The sequence below is a fragment of the Pagrus pagrus genome (assembly GCF_965226575.1).
Source record: "Pagrus pagrus genome assembly, chromosome: 4".
Taxonomy (NCBI): domain Eukaryota; kingdom Metazoa; phylum Chordata; class Actinopteri; order Spariformes; family Sparidae; genus Pagrus; species Pagrus pagrus.
In genome coordinates this window covers 11,912,365-11,938,609 of record NC_140188.1, presented here as the reverse complement: position 1 = coordinate 11,938,609, position 26,245 = coordinate 11,912,365, and the positions used below count along the sequence as shown (strand labels likewise).

Genomic DNA, 26,245 nt, shown 5'->3' with positions numbered 1-26,245 from the left:
GAATAAATCCTTTTTCTGCATACATATAAAAATACAGGCAAAAAAATTAGGTCAGTAATTATAAGCAGAGATACGATATTGAGAAAGCAGGGCAGATGGTCACTAAATTTAAATATGTTATCTCCTAGAGCTTGGATAAAGTTATTATACAAATGTCCAGTATGTAGTTAAAGTATAAAGCAGTTGTATTTGAAGCACTATCACTGCCTTTGTGACATTTCATAGTTTAACTTAACATTTCACCTAATTAAACTGCAAGTTACTTTCTCTGAATAAACTATGCACATTAATCAACTCCCTCTGACATTACTGTATGCATTTAATTTTGATCTGCCTGGAGATAATATGGCCCAAAAGATACACTCACCCATTATATAATGGTTACGGTATGGTAAGCTTGGTTCTATAAATGCAGATGGAGTCCTTCACTGGACTATATTGTCAAAACTCTCTTTCCATCACTCATGTATTCACCCACTGAAAATTTGCATTTGAGTAGCTGGCCAACCAGGGCTTTGCTACCAAGAACGTGTGTCACAATACATAAGGCAGCATCTTCGCAATCTGTTATCCAACAACCCCTTCAACAAGTATTGATGGAGCGGCAGGGTACATTGATAGAGGGCACTCCCTGTGGTTAAAGAAAAAGGGTTTCGATATTGTAACCTTCATTCTAGAACACACATGTTCTGCCCTCAACTGGACTCTGTTGGTTTTGTGGGTGGAGCTTGATGAATGTAGCTTGATGAGCCTAAGCCAAAACAGTTAATACGCATCTGCAACTGTGTAGGACCATGGCCTATCCCCACTGGGGTCAATGGTATACAATAAAAACCCTGCACAGCCCCCTCCAGGGCTAACTGTAGAGCCCTGTAGACAGCAGGTGTAAAAACATCTAAGGAGAGGTCAGGTGCATACACTCAGATCACCCCTTTTCACCAGTACTGAGTCGTACCAGCAAGTAAAGACCTCTGCAGCAGAGGTAACTCTTAGTCTTGCTTTCCTGGGGTGGTACTCATGAGAGCCAGTTTCATCATGTGTTTGATGGTTTTCGCGACTGCACATGAGGATACATTCAAAGTTCCTGATATTTTCCAGATTGACTGACCGTCATGTTTTAAAGTAATGATGGACTGTTATTTTTCTTTACTGAGTGGTTCTTGCCATAATATGGATTAGAACAGTAGTCGAATTGGGCTATTCATTGTATTGAACTGTGTACCAACCCTAGCTCTGCACAACACAACTGATGGTCTCAAACACATTAAGAAGCCAAGAAATTCCACAAATTAACTCTTGACAAGGCACACCTGTTAATTGAAAACCATTCTAGGTCACTACCTCATGAATCTGATCTGATTGGGAGAATGCCAACAGTGTGCAAAGCTGTCAACAAAGCAAAAGGTGGCTACTTTGAAGAAAATTAAATACAAAACATATTCTGGTTTGTTTAACACTTTTTTGTTTACTACATAATTCCATATGTGTTCCTTCATAGGATGTATCACTGGATGTCTTTAGCATTGATCTACAATGTAGAAAATAATAAAAATAAAGAAAAAACACTAAATGAGAAGGCGTGTCCAAACTTTTGACTGGTTGTGTATATATGTATTTACACATGTAGGTAGATAGTTTTGACCAAAGTTGTTATTCAAAGTTGGTGGGATGGGGCTGGACTTCCTATGTCTGTTCATTGTCTTGTTTGACATCCTTCCTCCTTTAGGTCAAAGGCTATTTGGTCTCTCTGTGTATGTGTGAGGGGTTTTTGGTCTTAGAGTGTTGCACTGCAGTGACCATGGAGCAGCATGCATCTGGGGTGATTGGAAAGGGCACATAGCTCACTCACTCTCTTTGCCAAGGTCAGTGCAACCAGCAAAGCTGTTCTAAATGACACCTTCAGAGAGGAGTGCTTCAGAGGCTCACAGGGATCCTTCACCAAAGGCTCAAGCACAAACACCAGATTCGACTGAAGGACGATGGCAGACATCACCTTGATGGTGTGTGCGACCTGTACAGACATGCTAGTGTGAGTGTGTCCCTGTTGGGAGCCAAGCCTGGAAAGGTTGGCTTAGGATGTGCAACCTACCAATCAAATGTATTTTCTGTGACAGAGCTTCCCAGAATTGTTGGGTATCCAGGGTTGGTCAGCCAATGTCCGAGTCATTCCTGTGTACCACAGTGCTCAGTGATGAGCCAGGGCTAGTAGGATGATCATAAACTGGTATTGTTTCTCTCTCTCCAGCAGAGGGGGGATGAGGCAAAGAGGAGGGAAGGCATGAAGCAGGCTTCTTGGCCATCACCAGGGATGGTTCATCTTATAGCATTAGAGAGAACCACAGTGAACAACAGGTGTTGCCCTGATTGGCGACCATTTCCAGGGACATTAGGTCAGTCACATGACCAAACCTTTCAACCTTAGATAGAGTATCTTTCTGGAGAAATATTTTGAGTCACATGGGTTTGCTTGTCAATTAACGTGCAAAGGACATGCAGAGAGAGCATGTGTGTGAGAAAAAAAAAGAGAGTAAGGAGGGATAACGAGTGAATGTGTTTGTGTGGAGGTCCGAAGTTGTCTGTTAGATAATCTGTAAAAGGACATGCTTTTGTGAGTAACTCAAGCTGTGTTCCAAATCATCCACTCATTCACTCACTCCCTATCCCCTACATTGTGTATATGATATAGTGCACTACATCATGTACACGATGTAGGGTACGACGGGAGGAGAATTCGGACACTACACTGGTAATTTTCTGAACGTGGTTATGTCAGCAGATGCGCCAGATACTCATGTGACGTGAGTGGGCACGCCGAGCATCATGTAAACAAACCTGATGGTATAAAGATGTGATTCTTCATGGCGGTTGTGTTTCTTGGTCAATAAACTGTTGAAATATCAATGGTGGTGAGTTTGGTTTTGTCAGCTACTGTTTTGTGCCCTCGTCATGAGCTGTAAATACTCGGGGTTATGCACGAGCTGTAACATACCTAGCGCATGCAAATTAACGTTAGTGGTCAGTAGCTATTCAGCTCGTAAGCTATCGGCTACTTTCTTACGAAAAAGGTTGGTTCTTCTTCTCCTCTGACAAACCACGACGGCATTGCATTGTGGGATATGGGAGCACAATGTAGTGTACATCGCTTGTTCACTCAATTTTGCAGTGCATTGTGGGTATTTTGTCATCCACTATATAGTGGATGAAATCAGCCACGGAGAACACTACAAAATTGCGAACACACTATATAGTGCACTACATCCGTGATAGGGGGCGATTTTGAACACAGCTAGAGAATTACCATCTGACGTTTGTTGTGCTGTTACCTGCAAGCAGCTGCTCGTTAACTAAGTGAGTGGTCAATTAGCAATGTGGACAGACTGTAGCTGCTGCTAGCTAACCCAGCTTGATACATGGCTTCATCTGGACTGTTTGCGACCTGGAAACAAGAGACTACATCCAGATATGCTTGGAGTCCATTTGGCAGTACTGGATAACCACCCAACTCTGTGAATGTTTCCCCCCTGCTGCCATCCTGTTTATCGACAGATGGACTGCTCATCTTCTCTGAAGGACTTCATCACTCTGGAAAAGAGGTACTGCATTGTTTGATTTAATGCTCTTGCTTGAGTGAAGTGACCACTAATTTTTTGGTCTCTACATTCACGAGCATCGTCACAGGTCTGCAATGATTTTTTTTTTTTTTGACATATCCTTTTGCCTTAAAGGTCAAAGGTTTCTGGAGTGCCCCAGAGATAAATAACATTAAGTTATCAGAGTTATCTAAGTTGATTGACAGAAAGAACTCAGGGCCCCTTCTACACACAGAGGGTAGACGGACTAGAGATGCCAACTCAACATGGAAATGCTTCAGGTCTTTTGTGGTGAACCAATTATGCAATCCACTGTCCACATGCAAAGATGGTTTTGGCTCCACAACGACACCTGGCTTTCTTGAGTAATTCTACTTTGCTCTGAATTCTTGGTATATTAATCAGCTCAAATACTTGGTCTCTGGAGGAATTCAACTGTATGATAGTGAAAATGAATTATTGATATAAATACATTACAAATACTCTAAATAGCAAATCTACAACATTGCAAAGTGGACAGACAAAGGTCAGGTAACCTGTCTTGCACACAGTTTTCTACAGAACACTTATTAGCGAATATAACCCAAGTTACTGTGTTCCAGACAGATACAATAGCCCTATATCAAACAGACAATGAAAGTGCAATGAAAAATAGATGTATTATTTCAACAAATGTTTTAGCATACTCAAAACAAAGTCAATCTCAAAACAAATGCATTTTCTGCCCTTCTTTTTCGTATGCGTAACTGGGTGGTGCATACTTTAATAAACAGGACTGCAAGTCAATAAAAGGGGAAGACATCCCAATAAAACTGACTCAGCTCAGAGAAAGGGTAAACAGGAAGGAAGTCATGTGGGCATTTTTAGAGATCAACTTTCTCTTCCTCATGTATTTCACATTGTTTTATTCCTACTTTTCTTCTGCTGTATCCTCCCCTCTTTATTCCTCTTCCTGTCAGTTACAGGGACACTTTCATCTTAATGGGATGCACAAAGCTGGAGATGTGGTTCTAGGTGGGATATTTCAGATTAACTTTTTATCTGCCTTTCCTGATCTGTCTTTTACCTCAGAGCCACAACAGCCTACCTGCCACGGGTGAGTCTGTCAGGAGAGCAGCAAAAAGCACAAATGGGAAATTCAATCCCATGAGTTGTATGTTTTTCAGCAATTCAAATATTACTCTGAAAGATTTACATTTTGGATGTATGCTACTTTAAACATGGTCATTTTTGTACAATTTAATTATTTAAGTATTTTAATAATTGTAGCTATTGAAGGGTCTTACCTATTTGTACTACCACTTTCTATATGATGTTAAATTTTAAGACCAAACATTGGTCATTTTTGTTTTAGTTTTGATGTTCTAGGATTCAGGCAGGTCCAGACCATGGCCTTTGCTATTGATGAGATCAACAGAAACTCCAACCTGCTACCTAATGTGACTCTGGGATACAGTCTTTTTGATAACTGCGGCAAACTAGGGATTGGATTTCGTGCAGCATTGAACCTCGTCAGTGGTCAAGAGGAGCAGTTTATATTAGATGAGATCTGTGCAGGAACCCCTCCAGTCATAGGGATTGTGGGTGATTCTTCCTCTACACGTTCCATTGCCATCTCCTCTGTCTTAAGTTTGTACAGAGTACCTATGGTAAGTTTTCTAATAAACAATTATCTAATAATTGTGTTGGATCATTTTGAATTGATCTGAGATTTAATGTCAGTTGTAAACATGGAGTAATCTACCTTAAAAGATTAAAAGAGCCAGTAAAGGCTTTGAATATTTTCAGGATGTACAGTCTGTGTCTTTCACAGGTGAGTTATTTTGCCACATGTTCCTGTCTGAGTGACCAACAGAAGTTTCCATCCTTCTTTAGGACGATTCCAAGTGATGCTTTCCAGGTGACTATCTGTCAGCTAAACAAAACTGCATACAAGCATGTGCAGTTGAACATTCACAAAAAAGAAAGTTTCTTCACTGCAATGAAAATTATATTTCTTGAAATGCAATAATTGAATAGGATTTATTGTGAAACCTTTTCTCACAGGTTTTCCACTGAAATCTTATTTCAGCCTGTGCACTAATCTCTGTAATCACTTAGGTGCAGGCTATGATTCAGATTCTGAACCGTTTTGACTGGACTTGGGCAGGTCTGCTGGTCAGTGATGATGACTATGGACTCCACGCTGCTCGTTCCTTCCAATCTGACCTGGCGCACTCTGGTGGAGGTTGTCTTGCCTACTTAGAGGTTTTGCCATGGGGTAATGACCCAGCTGAGCTGAGAAGGATTGTGGATGTGATAAAGAAATCCACAGCTCGTGTGGTCATTGTGTTTGCACATCAGACTCACATAATGAACCTCATGGAAGAGGTTGGGCTTGAAATACAACTTAATTATTACTGTGACAAATATATTTAATTGAATGAGTCAGATCTCTTATTTGTTCACTGCCCTGTTAGCAGGGTTTTATACCGAGATCAAATATTCAGACAAATTACACAGAACTTTAAATGATACAGATCACTGCAGTATAGAGTTATATATTTGATTTGATATGCAGGTGATGAGGCAGAATGTGACAGGCCTGCAGTGGATGGCCAGTGAAGCTTGGACAACGGCTACTGTGCTCCAGACCCCTGACCTCATGCCCTACCTGGGTGGAACATTGGGTATTGCCATCCGTCGAGGAGAAATTCCAGGACTCAGGGAATTCCTCTTACGAACACATCCTGACCTACACCACTACATCAGCAGTGGAAATAGCATAGTGAGTTTAATTGTGCAGTCTGATCTGGTAATTGCAAGAATAACCCATAGTTATCAATTATAACACTGTTTTGAATATATTTCAGGTAAACCAGTTTTGGGAATTCACATTTCACTGTAGATTTGCACCACCTCTAGCAGGCTGGGTGGAGGCTGGGGGAGCATTCTGCACTGGACAGGAAAATCTAGAGGATGTGGAGACCGAGTTGTTGGATATTTCCAATCTCAGGCCAGAGTATAATGTGTACAAGGCTGTGTATGCTCTGGCATATGCCCTTGATGACATGCTGCAGTGTGAGCCAGGGAGAGGGCCTTTCAGTGGTGGCAGCTGTGGCAATTTGCAAAGACTGGAGCCATGGCAGGTGTGATATCAGTTTACACTCCATCTGTTATATGACTAAATCAACTGCTTTAGTTTTTTGGGTTTTCTTGTATTGAGTAATGTATTAAATACAGATAACATAAGTATTAGTTGTGATGTGCCAAACAAATAGCTTAAATGACATTCCCTGCTACTGGGTGATAGCAATGGATAGTATTACCAGGTCAGTGAAAGGTTTTCCAGTCCAGTCACCAGTATGAAATGCTGCTATTGTAAGATAATAAGATAAGTCGAATTTGTAAGTTTGATACATATGATATCAACATTTCTGCAATACGTGTCATATCAAGTTCCCATCATATGAACATGAGCTGTCTTTCATATAAGGACGTGGAGGCTTCCCCTCCTCCTGTGGAGTGAAGTGCCACTATTAGAGACAGAGTTTTTGTACAATAGAAAACCACTTGATATTTTATAGCTGTGATTGTGGTGACAAAACCAGGTATGCCAAAACATGATCTATTCTTAATCCACAGGCATTTTATGCCAAAACCACACCAGACCATAAGGACAGCATTGTCACAACATAAAATTGATCGTTTGAACCAAAAGAAATGTAAAGTTGCAACCAGTGTTGGCCAAGTTTAATACCCACCGCCACCTTTTAGACACCAAGATTGTGATTTGAAAAGTGTTTTGTTAGTTTCCCAACCTGCAACCCCTATCGTTCTGGTTTTGCTTTCTGGGGAAATGTAACAATAGTAATTGTAAAAGCATTGCCAACATCCTATTTTATATTAATAAAACATAATTCTCAGTCACTGTGTAAGTAATATATTACTGTGATATGTTACTTTTGGCTGAACACTTGTTGCCACATAAAGAAATGAAAAGTTTCAACAAATGCATGATTTGCAGAAATGTACAATGCCAGCATTCATTCTGATTCAAATATTCATTCAACTGTACTGTGTGGTTTGATTTTTGAATCCTCGGTACACATTTGTTCAATATGGTCATATAGAATTATATTTTAATCTGTCCTCTGGTTTTTCTCTGTCTTCCTTATTCTTATATCCATGCATGAAGTTAGTGTATTACTTGCAAAAGGTCAATTTCACTACAACATTTGGTGATAAAGTGTCATTTGATGAGAATGGTGATGCCTTACCAATATATGATATCATGAACTGGCTGTGGCTCCCTGATGGAAGAACTGAAGTTCAGAATGTGGGTGAGGTCAAGAGGTCGGTTTCCAAAGGTGAAGAACTCAAAATTGATGAAGACAAAATCTTCTGGAACTTTGAATCAAAAAAGGTTATATTGGATTTTTCATACACCTAATATTTGGCCCATGGATGACTTATGATAGTGTAAAGAAGTGCATCGTTACAGATATACATTTTTTCCCTATAGCCACCCCGGTCAGTGTGCAGCGAGAGCTGCCCTCCAGGTACCCGCATGGCTAGAAAGAAAGGGGAACCTGTGTGCTGTTTTGACTGCATCCCTTGTTCCGAGGGAATGATCAGTAATGAGACTGGTTGGTATTTAGTTTTATACATTGCAGTTTGGAGTATGGAGACATAATATACATATGTATCTCAAGTCTGTTTCCTATTTCATAGATGCCATGGAGTGCACCAGTTGTCCAGAGGACTTCTGGTCAAATGCCCAGCGTAATCACTGTGTTCCTAAGAAAACAGAGTTTCTGTCTTACCATGAGCCTCTGGGTATTGGCTTGACAGCAGCCTCATTGCTTGGAACATGTATGTGTGTTGTTGTCCTGGGCATCTTTATCTATCATCGTACCACACCTATAGTACGCGCCAACAATTCAGAACTGAGTTTCCAGTTACTGCTGTCACTTAAGTTATGTTTTCTGTGTTCACTGCTGTTTATTGGTCGTCCCAGACTGTGGACATGTCAACTAAGACATGCAGTATTTGGGATCAGCTTTGTGCTTTGTGTCTCATGTATTTTGGTAAAAACCATGGTGGTTCTGGCTGTATTCAAGGCCTCCAAGCCAGGAGGTGGAGCCAGCCTGAAGTGGTTTGGTGTTTTGCAGCAGAGAGGGACAGTTGTTCTTCTTACTTCTATTCAGGCAGCAATCTGCACTGCCTGGATTGTTTGTGCCTCCCCAACTCCTCATAAAAACACTAAATACTACAAAGATAAGATTGTTTATGAGTGTGTAGTTGGGTCATCATTTGGTTTTGCTGTGTTACTGGGCTATATTGGCTCATTGGCTTCCCTCAGTTTTCTGATTGCATTCATAGCAAGGAATCTTCCAGATAGTTTCAATGAGGCCAAACTTATCACCTTTAGCATGCTGATCTTCTGTGCTGTGTGGGTGGCCTTTGTCCCTGCTTATATCAGCTCACCAGGCAAATATGCAGATGCAGTGGAGGTATTTGCCATCCTGGCCTCCAGTTTTGGTCTCTTGGGGGCACTGTTTGGACCCAAATGTTACATAATCCTGATGAGACCAGAGAGGAACACAAAGAAGGCAATCATGGGTCGAGGCATCCAGTCATAGTAGCTACACTTAATTTCACGGTGACAGGATTGAATCAATCCTTTTTCTGTATACTGTACGTATAAAAATACTGGCAAAAAATTAGGTCAATAGTGATAAGCAAAGTTAAGATATTGAGAAAGCAGGACAGATGGTCACTATCCAAGCTATATGAGATTGCATGTTCAAATGTAAAATTATTATACAGATATCCAGAATGAAGTTAAAGTATGTAGCAGTTTCATTTGAAGAGCTATTATTGCTTTCGTGACATTTCATGGTGTAACTTCACCTCTTACCTCACCTCATTAAACTGCAAGTAACATTCTCTAAATAAATTATGCACACTAATTGAGTTGTATGCATTTATTTTTGACATGCCTGGAGTAAACGTGGACCAGAAGATACACTCGGCCATTAAATAATGCCCCCAATTGCAAAAAACTCCTCTCCGCTCCTCAGTTTCCAAACATTAAATGTAACAATTCAGTCTTTTAAAAACAATTATTTCTGGATTTTCAGTCAATTAATTGTAGCTAACATTTATAAAATGATTACAGTATACACCAAATAAAATAATCTGAATAATATTGCACTATAGTTGGGGGACCAACAAGAGGTTAAAAACAGAAAAATAGTACAATGACACCAAGGGGCGTGACAAAATGTCAGTATTTGACATCTTGGAATGAGAACGGTATGTCTAAATACATCTGAGGCTGAAACAAAGTTAACCTAACGAATGTACACTCTGCCGCAAATCCTCAGACATAGCCCCTATGTCCCACCCCGTTATAGGCTGGGCACCACGGCCCTCCCACTACTTATAACCAAGCCTGCTTCAGGAGAGAAGTAGGGACCCAACCCAAAACAGTTAACATGCATCTGAAACTGGGTAAGACCATGGCCTAACACTGCTGGGGTTAATGATATAAAATAGAAACCCTGCACAGCACCCTCCCTGGGTCACCATGGAACACCTGAAAACAGGTGTAAACACATCCAAGGAGAGGTCAGGTGAATAAGCTTGGAAGATGCACTCACAAAGTCAACTAGCAAGGCACTTCTTCCTGGCCACTCCATCACCACTGTATCGTTTTCACCATCTATATGCAACATTATCAACAGTGGAGCACATCTAAAATAAGCAAACAAAGTTGGTGGATGAGGCTGGACTTCTGGTCTGTTCATTGTCTTGCTTGAAATCCTTCCATCTTTAGGTCAGAGGTCATTGGGTCTGTGTCTGTCTGTGCACTCCAACACAGGCACAGAAAACCTTTGGATAAAAGCATCACAATGTTTTGTTCCTTCTTATATTTCTGCGTTCGATCGACACACACACATAGCACTCCATAGTGCACAAGTAGCCTTGACCATAACATGACAATGCATGCCTTGAACATAGCAGATGTAGTTTTGCCTCCTTGTCCCCTACATGGGGTGTAGAACAAAACCTCCCCGCTGTATTACCCTCAAGCAGAAGTAGCTCCTTATGTTTTAAGGAACAAAAGAGGGGTTTGGTCTAAGAGTAGATCCACTGCAGTGACCATGGAGCAGCATTAACTGACTGGGCACATAGCTCATTTATTCTCATTGCCAAGGTCAGTGCAACCAGCAAAAACGTCCTAAATGACACCTTCAGAGAGGAGTGCTTCAAAGGCTCACAGGGATCCTTCACCAAAGCCTCAAGCACAAAAAAAACAGGTTCCACTAAGGAACGGATCATCTCCAGCAATGGGGGGGATGAGGCAAAGAGTAGGGAAGGCATGAAGCAGCCTTCTTGGCCATCCCCAGGATGGTTCATCTTATAGCATCAGAGAGAACCATAGTGAATAGCAGCTGTTTGGCGAACATATCCATGGACATGTTCGTGCATGGGCTTTTGCCATGAGCCCTGACACCTGCATAACAGTCAATGCTATCAACAGTTTACATCTGGGTTTTGATGGAGAAACTCATGGCCTGGTTGCATGGATCACCATGTCCAGATACTTGAACTGTTGTCATGACTGGGGAGGTGCTGTTCCTCTAACTGATTGTGAACCCTAACCTGGTAAGGTGTAGAATATACAGGGAACATACAGGGATATACTGTGTGGAACATGGCCAACTCTTTCGACCTGGCCATGACAATGAGGTTATCGAGGTAAAAGTAGAACCAAATGCTTTGGTTGTGCAGCAGCTTAAGCGCTACATCTAAAAATCTGCTGAAAGTGAGGGGAGCCAGGAGTATCCATATGGTAATCTGTTGTACTCAACAAAATGGCGGAATTGTCTGGTTTCCGATGCTATCTCGACATGGAAATCCTTCAGGTCTATTGTGGTGAACCAATCATGCAATCCATTATCTACATGCAAAGATGATTATTGGCTCCACAACCACACCTGACTTTCTTGAGTAGCACTACTTTGCTATGAATTCTTGGTATGTTAGTCAGCTCAAATACTTGCTTTCTGGAAGAATTCAACTGTATTATAGTAAGCATGAATGTGTGGATATAAATGCATGACTGATACTCTAAAAAGCAATCTATAACATTACAAAATGGTTGGACAACCTGTATTGCACACAGTTTTATGCAGAACACATCTAGTAAAAAGTAAATTACTGCGTGCCAGACAGACACAAAAGCCCTACATCAAACAGACAGAAAAACACATGGGAAGATGTACTATTTCACCAAATGTCTTAGTATCCATCTCCGTCTTAAAATCCATCTCAAATTAAATAAATTTTCTGCCACACCCCTTCTTTTTCTTTTACCCGAATGGGTGGTGCATAATATTAAACAGGACTGCAAGTCAATAAAAGGGAAGACATCCCAATAAAACTGACTCAGCTCAGAGAAAGGGATGAACAGAAAAGGAGTCATGTGGGCAGTTCTGGAGGTCAACTTTCTCTCACTCATGTATTTCATGTTGATGTATTCCTACTTCTCTTCTGCTGTGTCCTCCCCTCTTTATTCCTCCTCCTGCCAGTTACAGGGTCAGTTTCATCTAAATGAGATGCACATGGCTGGAGATGTTGTTCTAGGTGGGATATTTCAGATCCACTTTGTCTCTGTGTTTCCTGACCTTTCCTTTTCCTCAGAGCCACAGCAGCCTACCTGCCACAGGTGAGTCTCTCAGGGAAGCTGCAAAAGCATAAACATGGAAAAATCCATTCGACGAGTCATATATATTTCTGCAAATCAAATACTACGCTGAAGGAATTAGATTTTTCATGTATGCCATTTTAAACATGTTACTTTTTCCTACAGTTGTATGTATTTAATTATTGTAAATAATTGTTGATATTCAACACCCAATATTGTTTGTAAATTAGTTATTTATGCAATGTCTCTACAATGCAATTGTACTTATCATTATTGTATTTTTCAATAGTCAATAGTGGTATTTGTTTCAGTTTTGATGTTGTAGGTTTTAGGAGGGTCCAGACCATGGTCTTTGCTATTGATGAGATCAACAGAAACTCCAACCTGCTACCTAATGTGACTCTGGGATACATTCTTTATGATAACTGTTACAAACTACAGACAGCATTTCGTGCAGCAATATCCCTTGTCGGTGGTCAAGAAGAGCAGTTTATATTAGAAGAGACCTGTGCTGGAACCCCTCCAGTCATAGGGATTGTGGGTGATTCTTCTTCTACAAATTCTATTGCCATCTCCTCTGTCTTAGGTTTGTACAGAGTACCTATGGTAAGTTTGCCAATTTGCTTTCTATTAATCCTATTTGATTTTGATATGATCTTACATTTGATGTCACTTCTAAACATTGTTGGGTATAACGTGTTACAAAGTTACAAAAGTAACGCATGACAGTGATATTTGTTTTTGTGGTGATGGAGTAATGTAACACGTTTCTAATAATGTTTCAGTAATATATTACTACAGGTATGTCACATAACATGTTACAATCTGCGTTACCAACCAAAGTTAAGTGTTGTTGTTTTTTAAAGAATCCATCCACACTGCGCATGACATTATTAATAAAGGCTCTGCATGTGTTTCCAAGTGCACTTTAATTTACATTCTTGAATCACATAAACCCATGCATTTCTTGTTCTGTGGATAATGATAAAAAGTCATAGAAAAATAGATTTCTGTCATGTCATAGGCTACATTATAGAAGGTATATGTCTACTGCGTTTCATATGACTAAGCCTACAATTAAAAATATTTATTCCTATCTCATAATATATCAGACTTTGATCCTTCGTCTGCCTGCTCATCCCTGTGTCCAAGGCCATTTGTTTATTTAAAAATATCTACACTATTGTTCGATATAGGTTATAGGGGCATTTTGTTGAAAGTAACCAAAAAGTAGTGTAATAAGTAATATAATACTCTATGCAGACAGTAATATTGTTACATAATATATTACTTTGAAATGAAGGTAACTAGTAATATGTAATACTGTATATTGCATTGTGAAAGTAACTTACCCAACACTGCTTGCAAACATGGAGTAACCTTTAATGATTAGAAGCGCTGGAAAAGGCTTTGAATGTTTTCAGGATATACAGTCTGTGTCTTTCACAGGTGAGTTATTTTGCCACATGTTCCTGTCTGAGTGACCGGCAGAAGTTTCCATCCTTCTTTAGGACGATCCCAAGTGATGCTTTCCAGGTGACCGTCCATCAGCATAAATAAAATGCATAAGAGCATGTGCAGTTAAACGTTCACAAGAAAGAACATCTCTACACTGCAAAACCAGATATATTCCTTGAAATGCATGAACTAAATATGATCCAATATGAACCCTTTTAACATGTTTTCCACAGAGAGATTATTTCAGCCTGTGCACTAATCTCTGTATTCACTTAGGTGCAGGCTATGCTTCAGATACTTAAGCGTTTTGGCTGGAGTTGGGCAGGTCTGCTGGTCAGTGATGATGACTATGGATTCCACGCCGCTCGATCCTTCCAATCTGACCTGGTTCAGTCTGGTGCAGGTTGTCTGGCCTACGTTGAGATCTTACCCTGGGAAAATGACCGAGCTGAACTAAGGAGGATTGTGGATGTGATGAAGAAATCCACAGCTCGTGTGGTCATTGTGTTTGCACATGAGAAAAACATGATTAACCTCATGGAAGAGGTTGGGCTTGAAATATAAATTATAACTGAATATAGCTATAGATCTTAATGTTTTATTTGTCAGATAATTAAGATACAATAACATGTTAATATATATATATGTGTGTGTGTGTGTGTGTGTGTGTGTGTGTAACAAGTTATACATCTTAAGTGTTTTATTTATCAAACTGAAAGATTTAAGTTGCAATATCATACCGGCCTGTAACAAAAATATTTATTTGAACACTTGTTGAAAGCCCTGTTCGCAGGGTTTTAGAGTACGATGAATTACACAGACAAATTACACAAAACATTGGTCATGATGATACTGTACACATCAGGTGGTGATGCAGAATGTGACAGGCCTGCAGTGGATGGCCAGTGAAGCCTGGACAGCTGCTACTGTCCTCCAGACCCCTGACCTCATGCCATACCTGGCTGGCACACTGGGCATTGCCATCCGTCGAGGAGAAATACCAGGCTTCAGGGAATTCCTCCTTCAAATGCTTCCTGACCTACACCACAACAACAGCTATGGAAATAGCATGGTGAGACTTTTACTGCGCAAAAGCTGATCTGGTAATTGCAAAATTGCAAAATATATAGTCATCATTTGTAAGACTGTTTTGATCATATTTCAGGTAAGCCAATTTTGGGAATTCACATTTCAATGTAGATTCACACCACCTCCAGCAGGTTGGGTGGAGGCTGGCGGACCATTATGCACTGGACAGGAAAATCTAGATGATGTGGAGACTGAGTTGTTGGATGTTTCCGATCTCAGGCCAGAGTATAATGTGTACAAGGCTGTGTATGCTCTGGCCTATGCCCTTGATGACATGCTGCAGTGTGAGCCAGGGAGGGGGCCGTTCAGCGGGCACAGCTGTGGCAATTTGAAAGAACTGGAGCCATGGCAGGTGTGATATCAGTTTACACTCCACCTGTTATATGACTAAATCATACGGTTTAGTGTTTCTTGCAAAGCGATACTACTAATTGTAATGTTCCGTAGTGCTTCACGCAACATTAATAGGGAGTTTTGGGTTAAATTTGGCTATCAATAATAATGAATGATTATCAGGGATAATTATTAATTATGATAAATAATAAGATCCAATTTACATAAGTTCACCTTGGGGCACCACCCTTGAAGAAGGGAAAATATAGCCAATTCACCAAATAATTCTCATAAAAAGGTACTAAACTGTCAGTTGGTGACTCTGATTAATAATTAACTTAATAACTACAACCACAATTACCATAACAGATGTAATGGTGAAAGATTTTGGAGTTCTCGACAGAGTAGAGGTTGGCAAAATTCACTCTTGTACAATATTAAATCAACAGCATAAAGGTTCAAAAAGTCTTTTATTTAACACAAAGATGAAAACACACTAACTAACATGTCCTATATACAGGTGTGTGTGTGTGTCTGGTAGAACAAAGAAACAATGGTGGTTCTTGCATCATGTGCTCACTGATGTGGGTGTGATATGCTCCAGGCTGAAGGAGTGTGTGTGTGTGTGTGTGTGTGTGATGTGATGCCAGGTGTTAAGGCCCTGCATGTGTGTGTGTGTGTGCTGGGTTGTAACACCAGGTTACAGAAGATAGTTAGTTGCATGCAAAGACCCTGAGAGAGTCTGTGTGAAGCATAATTCAACTAACATCAAATTAGCCTTGTAGCAAGAGCAAACTATCAATAACCTGACCTGAGATCACAATAACACCAAAACAGTGATCAAGCACATATATTGATTACATGTGCATTACATCAACCAGAGTTAAAAGTCCTGTGCTTAGCCGTGCTATGCTATTTAGGCCCAGTTCAACGTTACCAGTCTTTGAAGAAAAGGTGCTGGTAGTTCCTCAGCTGATGAGCCAAGCAGGAGAAGGTTGGGATTCCAATGTTGAACAATGCTGTTCTTGCTGTGCAAAGTTTGATAAAAGACAGCAGGTGGAGGAAACTGTTCGCTCCTTTCCTTTGCAAGGATAGCAGCTCGGTCCTAACCTGCTTGGTGTTCCTCGGATTGCGGAGTTAGCTAGCAAGCTTTGTGTTGCAGCTGCTGGTGCTAACTGATCTGGAATACTAGCAGGATCTCCTGTCGCTGCAGTGAGGAGAAGTTCTTTGGGCTGCTGGAAATGTAACTGGCAGCTCTAAGCAGCTGTTAGGTCCAGAATAATCCAGGAGAAGAAAACTTGAGGGCAGACAGCCCCGTGGGGAGAGAGGTGGAGAAGAGAGAAAACAAAGGAAAGAGCTGGAGTTTTGACTATCTGGTCAGTGGGGGTCTGTCCCCCTGACCAACAGTAGCTCAAAACTGAATTTGCACCTAGGTGTGAAGACTGGGGAATTCTGGGAAATTGAGTTCAGTTCAGAGTCCATTTTGAAATCCACAATTAACGATTTCATCCGTGGGTCCCAACAGTGCTGAACAAATAGTGAGAGGAAATTACCTACTGATGGCAGTAGTTGGTATTATCATCTCAGTGATAGGTTCTTGTTTTAATATGTTCATAAGTGTAGTATGCAGTTTGAAAATTGAATACTGGGTACCCCCATGTTTAACATCATCATACAGATTTATTTTGTAACCCTCAACAACCTAGTCAACACCTGACAGTGACAGTATCTGGGTTGGAAATATCAATTTATTGAAGCCAAGTGCTAGAATAGTTTAGGAAAAAACAAAATAAATACAGGAGGGTCAGACATCCCATTAATTGCTTTTGGTCTTTCAGGTTTAATCTGTCCTCTTTGTTTTTTCATCTCTCTATATAGCTAGTATACTACTTGGAAAAAGTCAATTTCACTACAACATTTGGTGATCAAGTGTCATTTGATGAGAATGGTGATGCCTTAGCAATCTATGATGTCATGAACTGGCTGTGGCTCCCTGATGGAAGAACTGAAGTTCAGAATGTGGGTGAGGTCAAGAGGTCGGCTTCCAAAGGTGAAGAACTCACAATTGATGAAGACAAAATCTTCTGGAACTTTGAATCAAAAAAGGTTATATCTGATTTTTCAGACACATCATGGATAACTCATTATAGCAGTGTAAAGTAATGGAGAATAACAGATAATTATTTTTCTCCCTGTAGCCACCCCGCTCAGTGTGCAGTGAAAGCTGTCCTCCAGGTACCCGCATGGCCAGAAAGAAAGGGGAACCTGTGTGCTGTTTTGACTGCATCCCTTGTTCTGAGGGGAAGATCAGCAATAAAACTGGTTGGTTTAACTTGAAACATTGCAGTTTTGAGACACAATATAAACATATAGAGTATCTCAGGTATTTTCCTTTTCTCATAGACTCCATGGAGTGCACCAGCTGTCCTGAGGACTTCTGGTCCAGCCCCCAGCGTGACCGCTGTGCTCCTAAGAAAACAGAGTTTCTGTCCTACCATGAGCCTCTGGGTTTCTGCTTGACAGCAACCTCATTGCTTGGCACATGTATGTGTGCTGTTGTCCTGGGCATCTTTATCTATCACCATAGCACACCTATAGTACGTGCCAACAATTCAGAACTGAGTTTCCTGCTCTTGGTGTCACTTAAGTTGTGTTTCCTGTGTTCACTGCTGTTTATTGGTCGTCCCAGACTGTGGACATGCCAGCTGAGACATGCAGCATTTGGGATCAGCTTTGTGCTTTGTGTCTCATGTATTTTGGTAAAAACCATGGTGGTTCTGGCTGTGTTCAAGGCCTCCAAGCCAGGAGGTGGAGCCAGTCTGAAGTGGTTTGGTGTTTTGCAGCAGAGAGGGACAGTTTTGGTTCTCACTTCTGTCCAGGCAGCAATCTGCACTGCCTGGCTTGTCTCTGCCTCACCAACTCCTCATAAAAACATTCAATATAACCATGACAAGATAGTTTATGAGTGTGTAGTTGGGTCCACAGTTGGTTTTGCAGTGTTACTGGGCTATATTGGCTTTCTGTCTATCCTCAGCTTTCTGATTGCATTCATAGCAAGGAATCTTCCAGATAGTTTCAATGAGGCCAAACTCATCACCTTCAGTATGCTGATCTTCTGTGCTGTGTGGGTGGCATTTGTCCCTGCTTATGTCAGCTCACCAGGCAAATATGCAGATGCAGTAGAGGTATTTGCAATCCTGGCCTCCAGTTTTGGTCTCTTGCTGGCACTCTTTGGACCCAAATGTTACATAATCCTGCTGAGACCAGAGATGAACACAAGGAAGGCAATCATGGGTCGAGAAATCCAGGCCTAGTAACTGCACTTATCTTCATGAGACAGAATGAAGCCTTTTTTCTGTATACAAAAAAACGTAAACTTGACTCATTTTGACATATGTAAGTTTACTAACATTGCATATATTCTCTTATGTAGGTAGCTCACGTCACATACAAAACATATAGAATTTCGCCCACAAGAATACAAAATAAATATGAAATGTCTTACCGCTTAGATAAAGTTAATCTACAGCTGCTAATATTACAGTGGATGGGTTTTCATTGGTGTTAATTAAAGCCTGTTGTGTACAACATAGTTTCTCTTTCTAGCAGGGCCACAGGTTGTTCATTATGGTAAAACTGTGCCCTAAGTCAAACCACATCGGTCCACATCTGGTCACTACTTCACACATCCCTCGTAGGCTGATGTTCTACACAGTCCTGTGGAGTTTGTACAGTAGGTACTAACATATAGCCACATGCATCCACAATGCTCAGAACTCGGATCAGCTGATGCTATATCCTCTTGTCACGTTTCATGTCATGTATTTTGGAGCTACGTTTGACTGGAAATGCTTGTCAGAAGTATAGAATTGTACTGGACCAGAAAAAGAAGGTGTGTCTCAAGTAGCAGATATGTGATATCTCTCTAATTTATGTTACAGTCCTGTTGTAAGGTGTCACAAATTAGTATCTAAGAAAGTCTAATAAGGGTTGAACATGTAGAAAGTAACTATGTTTTTTTTGTTTTATATTGCGGTACAGTTCTGCTGTAATGTGTTGCAAATTAACCTCAAAGAAAGGGTCATAAGGGTCTACGAGGTAGGAAATAAAGATGTTTTTTTAGTTTATTTTGCTGTCCCGTTCTGTTGTAATGTGTTGCAATAACATCTGAGAAGGTTTATTAAGGTGCTAATAGTGGAAAATAAAGTTCTTAGCAGCTTCCATAGCGTAACCTTACTGATTTATAATATAGCCCTCAATCAAACAGACAGTGCAAAGAAAAAATGGATCAGAAACCATATTGATTAACCAAATGTCTTAGTGTGGTCTAGATCAATCTCAAATGAAATTCATTTTAATCCCTGCCCGACTCTTGCTTATACCCCATTGGGTGGTGCTTAAGATTAAACAATGCTGCAAGTCAATAAAAGAGGTTGACAGCAATAAAACTGACTGGGCTTAGGAAAGGGATGAACAGGAGGAAAGTCATGTGGGGATTTTTAGATATTAAATTGCTCTCGCTCATGTATTTCATGTTGTTGTATTCCTACTTCTCTTCTGCTGTGTCCTCCCCTCTTTATTCCTCCTCCTGCCAGTTACAGGGACAGTTTCATCTAAATGGGATACACAAAGCTGGAGATGTGGTTCTAGGTGGGATATTTGAGATCAACTTCTTTTCTTTCTTTCCTGACCTGTCTTTTACCTCAGAGCCACAACAGCCTACCTGCTATGGGTGAGTTTGTCAGGTAAACATTAGAAAATAGAAGCTGTGGAAAACCAGTCACATTTGTAGAATGCATTTCTGCAAATTGAATATTACTCTGGAACAATGAGATTCAGCATTAATGCTATTTTAAACAATTTACTTATTTGCACAGTGTTAATTAAGTATTTTAATAACTTTTAATATTCGACTGCATTGATTTTCAAAAGCTGCAGTTTTCAGACGATGTCATTTATTTATGAATTGCAAAAAGTTGCATTGTTTTTTGTTAGTTTTTACATTCCAGGGTTCAGGGCTGCCATGACTATGACCTTTGCAATTGATGAGATCAACAGAAACTCCAACCTGCTACCTAATGTGACTCTGGGATACAGTCTTTATGATAACTGCTACAAACTACAGATAGGATTTCGTGCAGCAATGTCCCTCGTCAGTGGTCAAGAAGAGCAGTTTATACTGGATGAGACCTGTGCAGGAACCCCTCCAGTCATAGGGATTGTGGGTGATTCTTTTTCTACAAGTTCTATTGCCATCGCCTATGTCACAGGTTCTTACAGAGTACCAATGGTAAGTTCCTCACATTCCAGTCTAATAATTGTTGTTGATCATTTTGACTTTATGTCAAGTTTAATGTCAATTCTAAAAATGTAGTCTTTAACTTTAAAAAGTCAAAAGAGCTGGTAAAGGCCTTGAATATTTTCAGAATATACAGTATTTGTCTTTCACAGGTGAGTTATTTTGCCACATGTTCCTGTCTGAGTGACTGGCAGAAGTTTCCATCCTTCTTTAGGACGATCCCAAGTGATGCTTTCCAGGTGACCATCTGTAGCCACAATGAAAATGCATAACAGCATTTGCAGTTAAACATTCAGAACGTCTCTACACTGCAACGGCAATTAGATTATTTAAAATGCAATAATCAAATGTCACCCAATGTGAAACATTTTTGCAAGAGTTGCAAATAATCATTCCTCAGAAAAAACGTCCCTTCAATGCAAGGAAAAAAAATAAATCTTTGAAAGGGCAATATTTAAACATGATTTATTGTGAAACCTGTTTTGCATGTTTTCCAATATTCATATATATACCACCACCCGTCCTTGTTGGAGGACGTTGAACAGACAGAATAAAAACAAATAATACTTAAAAGAACTGTTCTTTCTAATGCACAGAGCTCCAAGAACTAAACTTGATCTGTAAATAATATGACATAGTAGCCTATAGCTATCGGTCATTATGCTTCTGGCCTCTACCTGGTCTTTTTACTAAACTTAACCAACTCCTTTCTTCATTGCCTAAAACCCAACCAAAGCACCGAGCAAAGAATTTTTTTTCTCCCCCGTCTGCTGTCAGCAGGGTCGCCGGCTGCAGCAGCCTCGCGCCCGTGAAGTGGGCTCGAGCCGCGTTCAGCCGCGCTCGAGCGGAGCCAGGGAGAGAAACAATGTGTATTTCTTTTACTCTGTGGAAGATCTCCCAACGGAGTGAGGGACAAAGCAAGTGGGACAGATCTGCCCAGTCCCTGAGCAGCGCGCGTTTCACAGACAAGCCACAACGCAGAGTGTAAACAACGTCACCTGGTTCAGCAGCACCATGGACAGCTGCGGGGGCGGGGGGGGGGCGGAACAGCGGTGTTTTGACGCGGCTTGAGCCCACTTCACGGGCGCGAGGCTGCTGCAGCCGGCGACCCTGCTGACAGCAGACCAGGAGAGAAAAAAAAATTCTTTGCTCGGTGCTTTGGTTGGGTTTTAGGCAATGAAGAAAGGAGTTGGTTAAGTTTAGTAAAAAGACCAGGTAGAGGCCAGAAGCATAATGACCGTTAGCTATAGGCTACTATGTCATATTATTTACAGATCAAGTTTAGTTCTTGGAGCTCTGTGCATTAGAAAGAACAGTTCTTTTAAGTATTATTTTTTTTTATTCTGTCTGTTCAACGTCCTCCAACAAGGACGGGTGGTGGTGGGGTTCATAATGTTCACAATGATATTTTATTAGTTGTTGGTTTAACCATGGATGAGGTAATGGCTGTTATGTTATTTTCTTTTCAATGACATTCCTTGTTACATGTTCATTGCATAATTAAAGAATACTTACACTATAACGAAAAAAAAAGTGTAACTCAAAAAAAATTATATTTTTAAGCGTATTTTGAATTTTACTCGAATACAAACACAAATACAAATACTTTTCCCCACCTCAACAAATACAAATACAGATACAAATATCGGCTGCTCTGCACACCCCTAATACATATATATATATAGATATAGATATCTATATTCTGTCTGTGCACTAACCACTTCACTCTTTACTCTCTTAGGTCCGTGCTATGATTCAGATTCTGAACCACTTTGGCTGGACTTGGGCAGGTCTGCTGGTCAGTGATGATGACTATGGACTCCACGCTGCTCGATCCTTCCAATCTGACTTTGTTCAGTCTGGTGCAGGTTGTCTGGCTTACGTTGAGATCTTACCATGGGAAAATGACCGAGCTGAACTAAGGAGGATTGTGGATGTGATGAAGAAATCCACAGCTCGTGTGGTCATTGGGTTTGCACATGAGAGTAACATGATTGACCTCATGGAAGAGGTTGGGCTTGAAATATAACTTAATTATAACTGAATGTAGTTATGGATCTTAGGTTTTATTCATCAAACTGAAAGATTTAAGTTACAATAATGCATTGGGCTATAGAAATAGATTTAATTGAATTAAATGTACTAGTTGAAGATACTTTTAGCAGGGATTGTGTACTCACCAATTCCACTGAACTCCAGTTATGATTTTATGCAACACTTTGCTCATAGTGTGTAAACCTGTAAACCTATATATTTTATATGATGCACAGGTTCTGAGGCAGAATGTGACAGGTCTGCAGTGGATTGCAAGTGAAACCTGGACAGCAGTTCCTCTATTTCAGACCCCCCATCTCATGCCGTACCTGGCTGGCATACTAGGCATCGCCATCCGTCGAGGAGAAATACCAGGGCTCAGGGAATTCCTGCTACAAATACGTCCTGACCTACACCACAACAACAGCTATGGAAATAACGTAGTGAGAGTTTAACCCTTCCAATTTGATGACAAATTGCAGGAATAATACAGTGTTTTATATTTCTGTTAACATGTTTAACTGTTAACACGTTTTAAATGCATTTCAGGTGAAACTGTTTTGGGAATTCACATTCCAATGTAGATTTGCACCACCTCCAGCACGTTGGGTGGAGGATGGGGGAGCTTTATGCACTGGACAGGAAAATCTAGAGGATGTAGAGACTGAGTTGTTGGACGTTTCCAATCTCAGGCCAGAGTATAATGTGTACAAGGCTGTGTATGCTCTGGCCTATGCCCTTGATGACATGGTGCAGTGTGAGCCAGGGAGAGGGCCTTTCAGCGGGCACAGCTGTGGCAGTTTGCAAAGACTGGAGCCATGGCAGGTGTGATATCAGTTTACACTCCATCTGTTTGTATGACTTAATCATGTGCTTTAGTATTTCCTGAGGTGTATAGGGTAAAGGATTAAATCCAGAGATATGAAATCACTAATCACAAGTTCCTCACATAGTTGAAGACATTTTCCCCAACAGTATTATCAGGTTAGGGATAACAATATCTTGTCATGAGGTATAGAAAAAACGTTTTTATCATTGAATACCAGGTACCGCTGTGTTCATATGTTAACACAAAATTCTTTTTTTAAATCTGTCTTCTTTGGTTTTCCTCTCACCCTTATTCTGATATTCATAGCTTCTGCATTATTTGCAAAAGGTCAACTTCACTACATCATTTGGTGATCAAGTTTCATTTGATGAGAATGGTGATGCCTTACCAATATATGATATCATGAACTGGCTGCAGCTCCCTGATGGAACAACAAAACTGCAGAATGTGGGTGAGGTCAAGAGGTCGGCCTTCAAAGGTGAAGAACTCACAATTGATGAAGATAAAATCTTCTGGAACTTTGAATCTAAAAAGGTTATATCTGTTTTTTCAGACACCTCATGGATAACTCATGAAAGTACTGTAAAGTAGTGTTTAATGACAGACTCTTATTTCTCTCCTTATAGCCACCCCACTCAGTGTGCAGTGAAAGCTGTACTCCAGGTACCCGCATGGCCAGAAAGAAAGGGGAACCTGTGTGCTGTTTTGACTGCATCCCTTGTTCTGAGGGAAAGATCAGCAATGAGACCGGTTGGTATTTAGTGTTAAACATTGTAGTGTGGAAATATAAATATATCTCATATCTGTTCCTTTCTTTATAGACTCCATGGAGTGCACCAGTTGTCCAGGGGACTTCTGGTCCAGCCCTCAGCGTGACCACTGTGTTCCTAAGAAGACAGAGTTTCTGTCCTTCCATGAGCCTCTGGGTATCTGCTTGACAGCTGGCTCATTGCTTGGCACATCTATCTGTGCTATCGTCCTAGGGATCTTCGCCTGTCATCGAAGCACACCTATGGTACGCGCCAACAATTCAGAACTGAGTTTCCAGTTACTGCTGTCCCTTAAGTTATGTTTCCTTTGTTCACTGCTGTTTATTGGTCGTCCCAGACTGTGGACATGCCAACTGAGACATGCAGCATTTGGGATCAGCTTTGTGCTTTGTGTCTCATGTATTTTGGTAAAAACCATGGTGGTTCTGGCTGTGTTCAAGGCCTCCAAGCCAGGAGGAGGAGCCAGCCTGAAGTGGTTTGGTGTGTTGCAGCAGAGAGGGGTAGTTATTGTTCTCACTTCTATGCAGGCAGCAATCTGCACTGCCTGGATTGTATCTGCCTCCCCAACTCCTCAGAAAAACACTCAATACTACAATGATAAGATTGTTTATGAGTGTGCAGTTGGGTCCACAGTTGGTTTTGCAGTGTTACTGGGCTATATTGGCTTTCTGTCTATCCTCAGCTTTCTGATTGCATTTATAGCAAGGAATCTTCCAGATAGTTTCAATGAGGCCAAACTCATTACTTTCAGCATGCTGATCTTCTGTGCTGTGTGGGTGGCCTTTGTCCCTGCTTATATCAGCTCACCAGGCAAATATGCAGATGCAGTGGAGGTGTTTGCCATCCTGGCCTCCAGTTTTGGTCTCTTGCTGGCACTCTTTGGACCCAAATGTTACATAATCCTGCTGAGACCAGAGATGAACACAAGGAAAGCAATCATGGGTCGGGAAATCCAAACATAATAACTGCACTTGTTTTCATGAAACAGAATGAATAACTTTTCTGTATACAATATAAAATATGTCAACTTTACTTATTTTAACATCATAATGGAAGTTTGATTACATCCCGTAGGTAATGTATCTCGTGTATGTGACGTATAGGACTTTGTCCAGGAGAAAAATGAGACGAATATAAAGTGTCTTATGGCTTAAGTTATGCTAAAGCATCTGCTATTATCATAGATGGATTTTCATTTAAATTAGTTGATAGCCCTTCTTGGAGTGTGCAGTAGACATTGAAGAAGATAGAAGCCTCAACATTGAGGTGTACAGAAAACCTACACACACAGATCAGTACTTGCTGTTCGACTCTCATCACTCACTGGGTCACAAGCTGGGGGTCATCAGAACCCTAAACCACTGGGCTGAGACCGTGCCCACTAAGTCAGAGGGGAAGGAGAAGGAACACGAGCACATCAGGGGAGCACTTAAAACCTGTGGCTACCCAAACTGGACCTTTGTCAAAACCGCTAAAAGATCCAGAGCAGACAGAGAGGAGGAGACGAGAAAACGTAAGAACATCGTCATTCCCTATGTTGCGGGAACAACTGAGAAACTCAGGAGGATCTTTAATAAACATCATATCCTGGTTCACTTTAAACCTACCAACACACTGAGGCATAAACAGAGTAATGTAGTTTATAGTGTTCAATGCAGGCAGGAATGCACAGATTTGTACATTGGGGAGACAAGACAACCTCTCCACAAGCGAATGGCACAACACAGGAGGGCCAACTCCTCAGGTCAAGACTCTGCTGTCCACTTACATCTGAAGGAGAAAAATCTTTCCTTTGAGGACAACAGTGTAAACATCTTGGCCAGAAAAGACAGATGGTTTGAAAAAGGAGTAAAGGACTCCATCTATGTCAAACTGGAACAACCATCTTTGAACAGAGGAGGTGGCTTAACGCTAGAATTCCACTGGATGCACGTCTGTTTACGGACCTCCGGTACGGTCTTGCTCTGTTGTCCGGCACCCCCCACCGGCTGCGTTTCGAGTCCGGCACGGCGCAGCACTGCCAGATAGTTGGAATTGTGGGACCGAGGAGTTCCCACGATAATTACATAATCAAGCGCGTCTGCAGTTCGTATGTGTTATTAAAATGAAGGATTAGAAGAAGTGCTTGGATTTGTCCCTTTTTTT

At 40.9% G+C, this 26,245-nt stretch overlaps 3 protein-coding genes across 3 annotated transcripts; all 3 read left to right on the top strand.

Annotated features, from left to right (window-relative positions):
• Nucleotides 1-4,441: 4,441 nt before the first annotated feature.
• Nucleotides 4,442-9,214, top strand: LOC311255797 (extracellular calcium-sensing receptor-like; the record flags this gene model as incomplete). The annotated part of the gene is made up of 9 exons (XM_084350447.1): nucleotides 4,442-4,686; nucleotides 4,945-5,239; nucleotides 5,404-5,490; nucleotides 5,691-5,960; nucleotides 6,151-6,357; nucleotides 6,443-6,718; nucleotides 7,768-7,995; nucleotides 8,095-8,218; nucleotides 8,304-9,214. 9 exons carry the CDS (start codon nucleotides 4,442-4,444, stop codon nucleotides 9,212-9,214), a joined length of 2,643 nt encoding a protein of 880 aa, XP_084206573.1.
• Nucleotides 9,215-12,064: 2,850 nt separating this feature from the next.
• On the top strand, nucleotides 12,065-18,482 carry LOC311255796 (extracellular calcium-sensing receptor-like; the record flags this gene model as incomplete). Its single annotated transcript, XM_084350446.1, has 9 exons — nucleotides 12,065-12,179; nucleotides 12,285-12,309; nucleotides 12,600-12,894; nucleotides 13,738-13,824; nucleotides 14,023-14,292; nucleotides 14,612-14,818; nucleotides 14,912-15,187; nucleotides 17,047-17,274; nucleotides 17,367-18,482. 9 exons carry the CDS (start codon nucleotides 12,065-12,067, stop codon nucleotides 18,480-18,482), a joined length of 2,619 nt encoding a protein of 872 aa, XP_084206572.1.
• Nucleotides 18,483-19,691: 1,209 nt separating this feature from the next.
• On the top strand, nucleotides 19,692-25,062 carry LOC311255795 (extracellular calcium-sensing receptor-like; the record flags this gene model as incomplete). Its single annotated transcript, XM_084350445.1, has 9 exons — nucleotides 19,692-19,900; nucleotides 20,164-20,458; nucleotides 20,620-20,706; nucleotides 22,209-22,478; nucleotides 22,738-22,944; nucleotides 23,051-23,326; nucleotides 23,637-23,864; nucleotides 23,957-24,080; nucleotides 24,152-25,062. 9 exons carry the CDS (start codon nucleotides 19,692-19,694, stop codon nucleotides 25,060-25,062), a joined length of 2,607 nt encoding a protein of 868 aa, XP_084206571.1.
• Nucleotides 25,063-26,245: the final 1,183 nt, after the last annotated feature.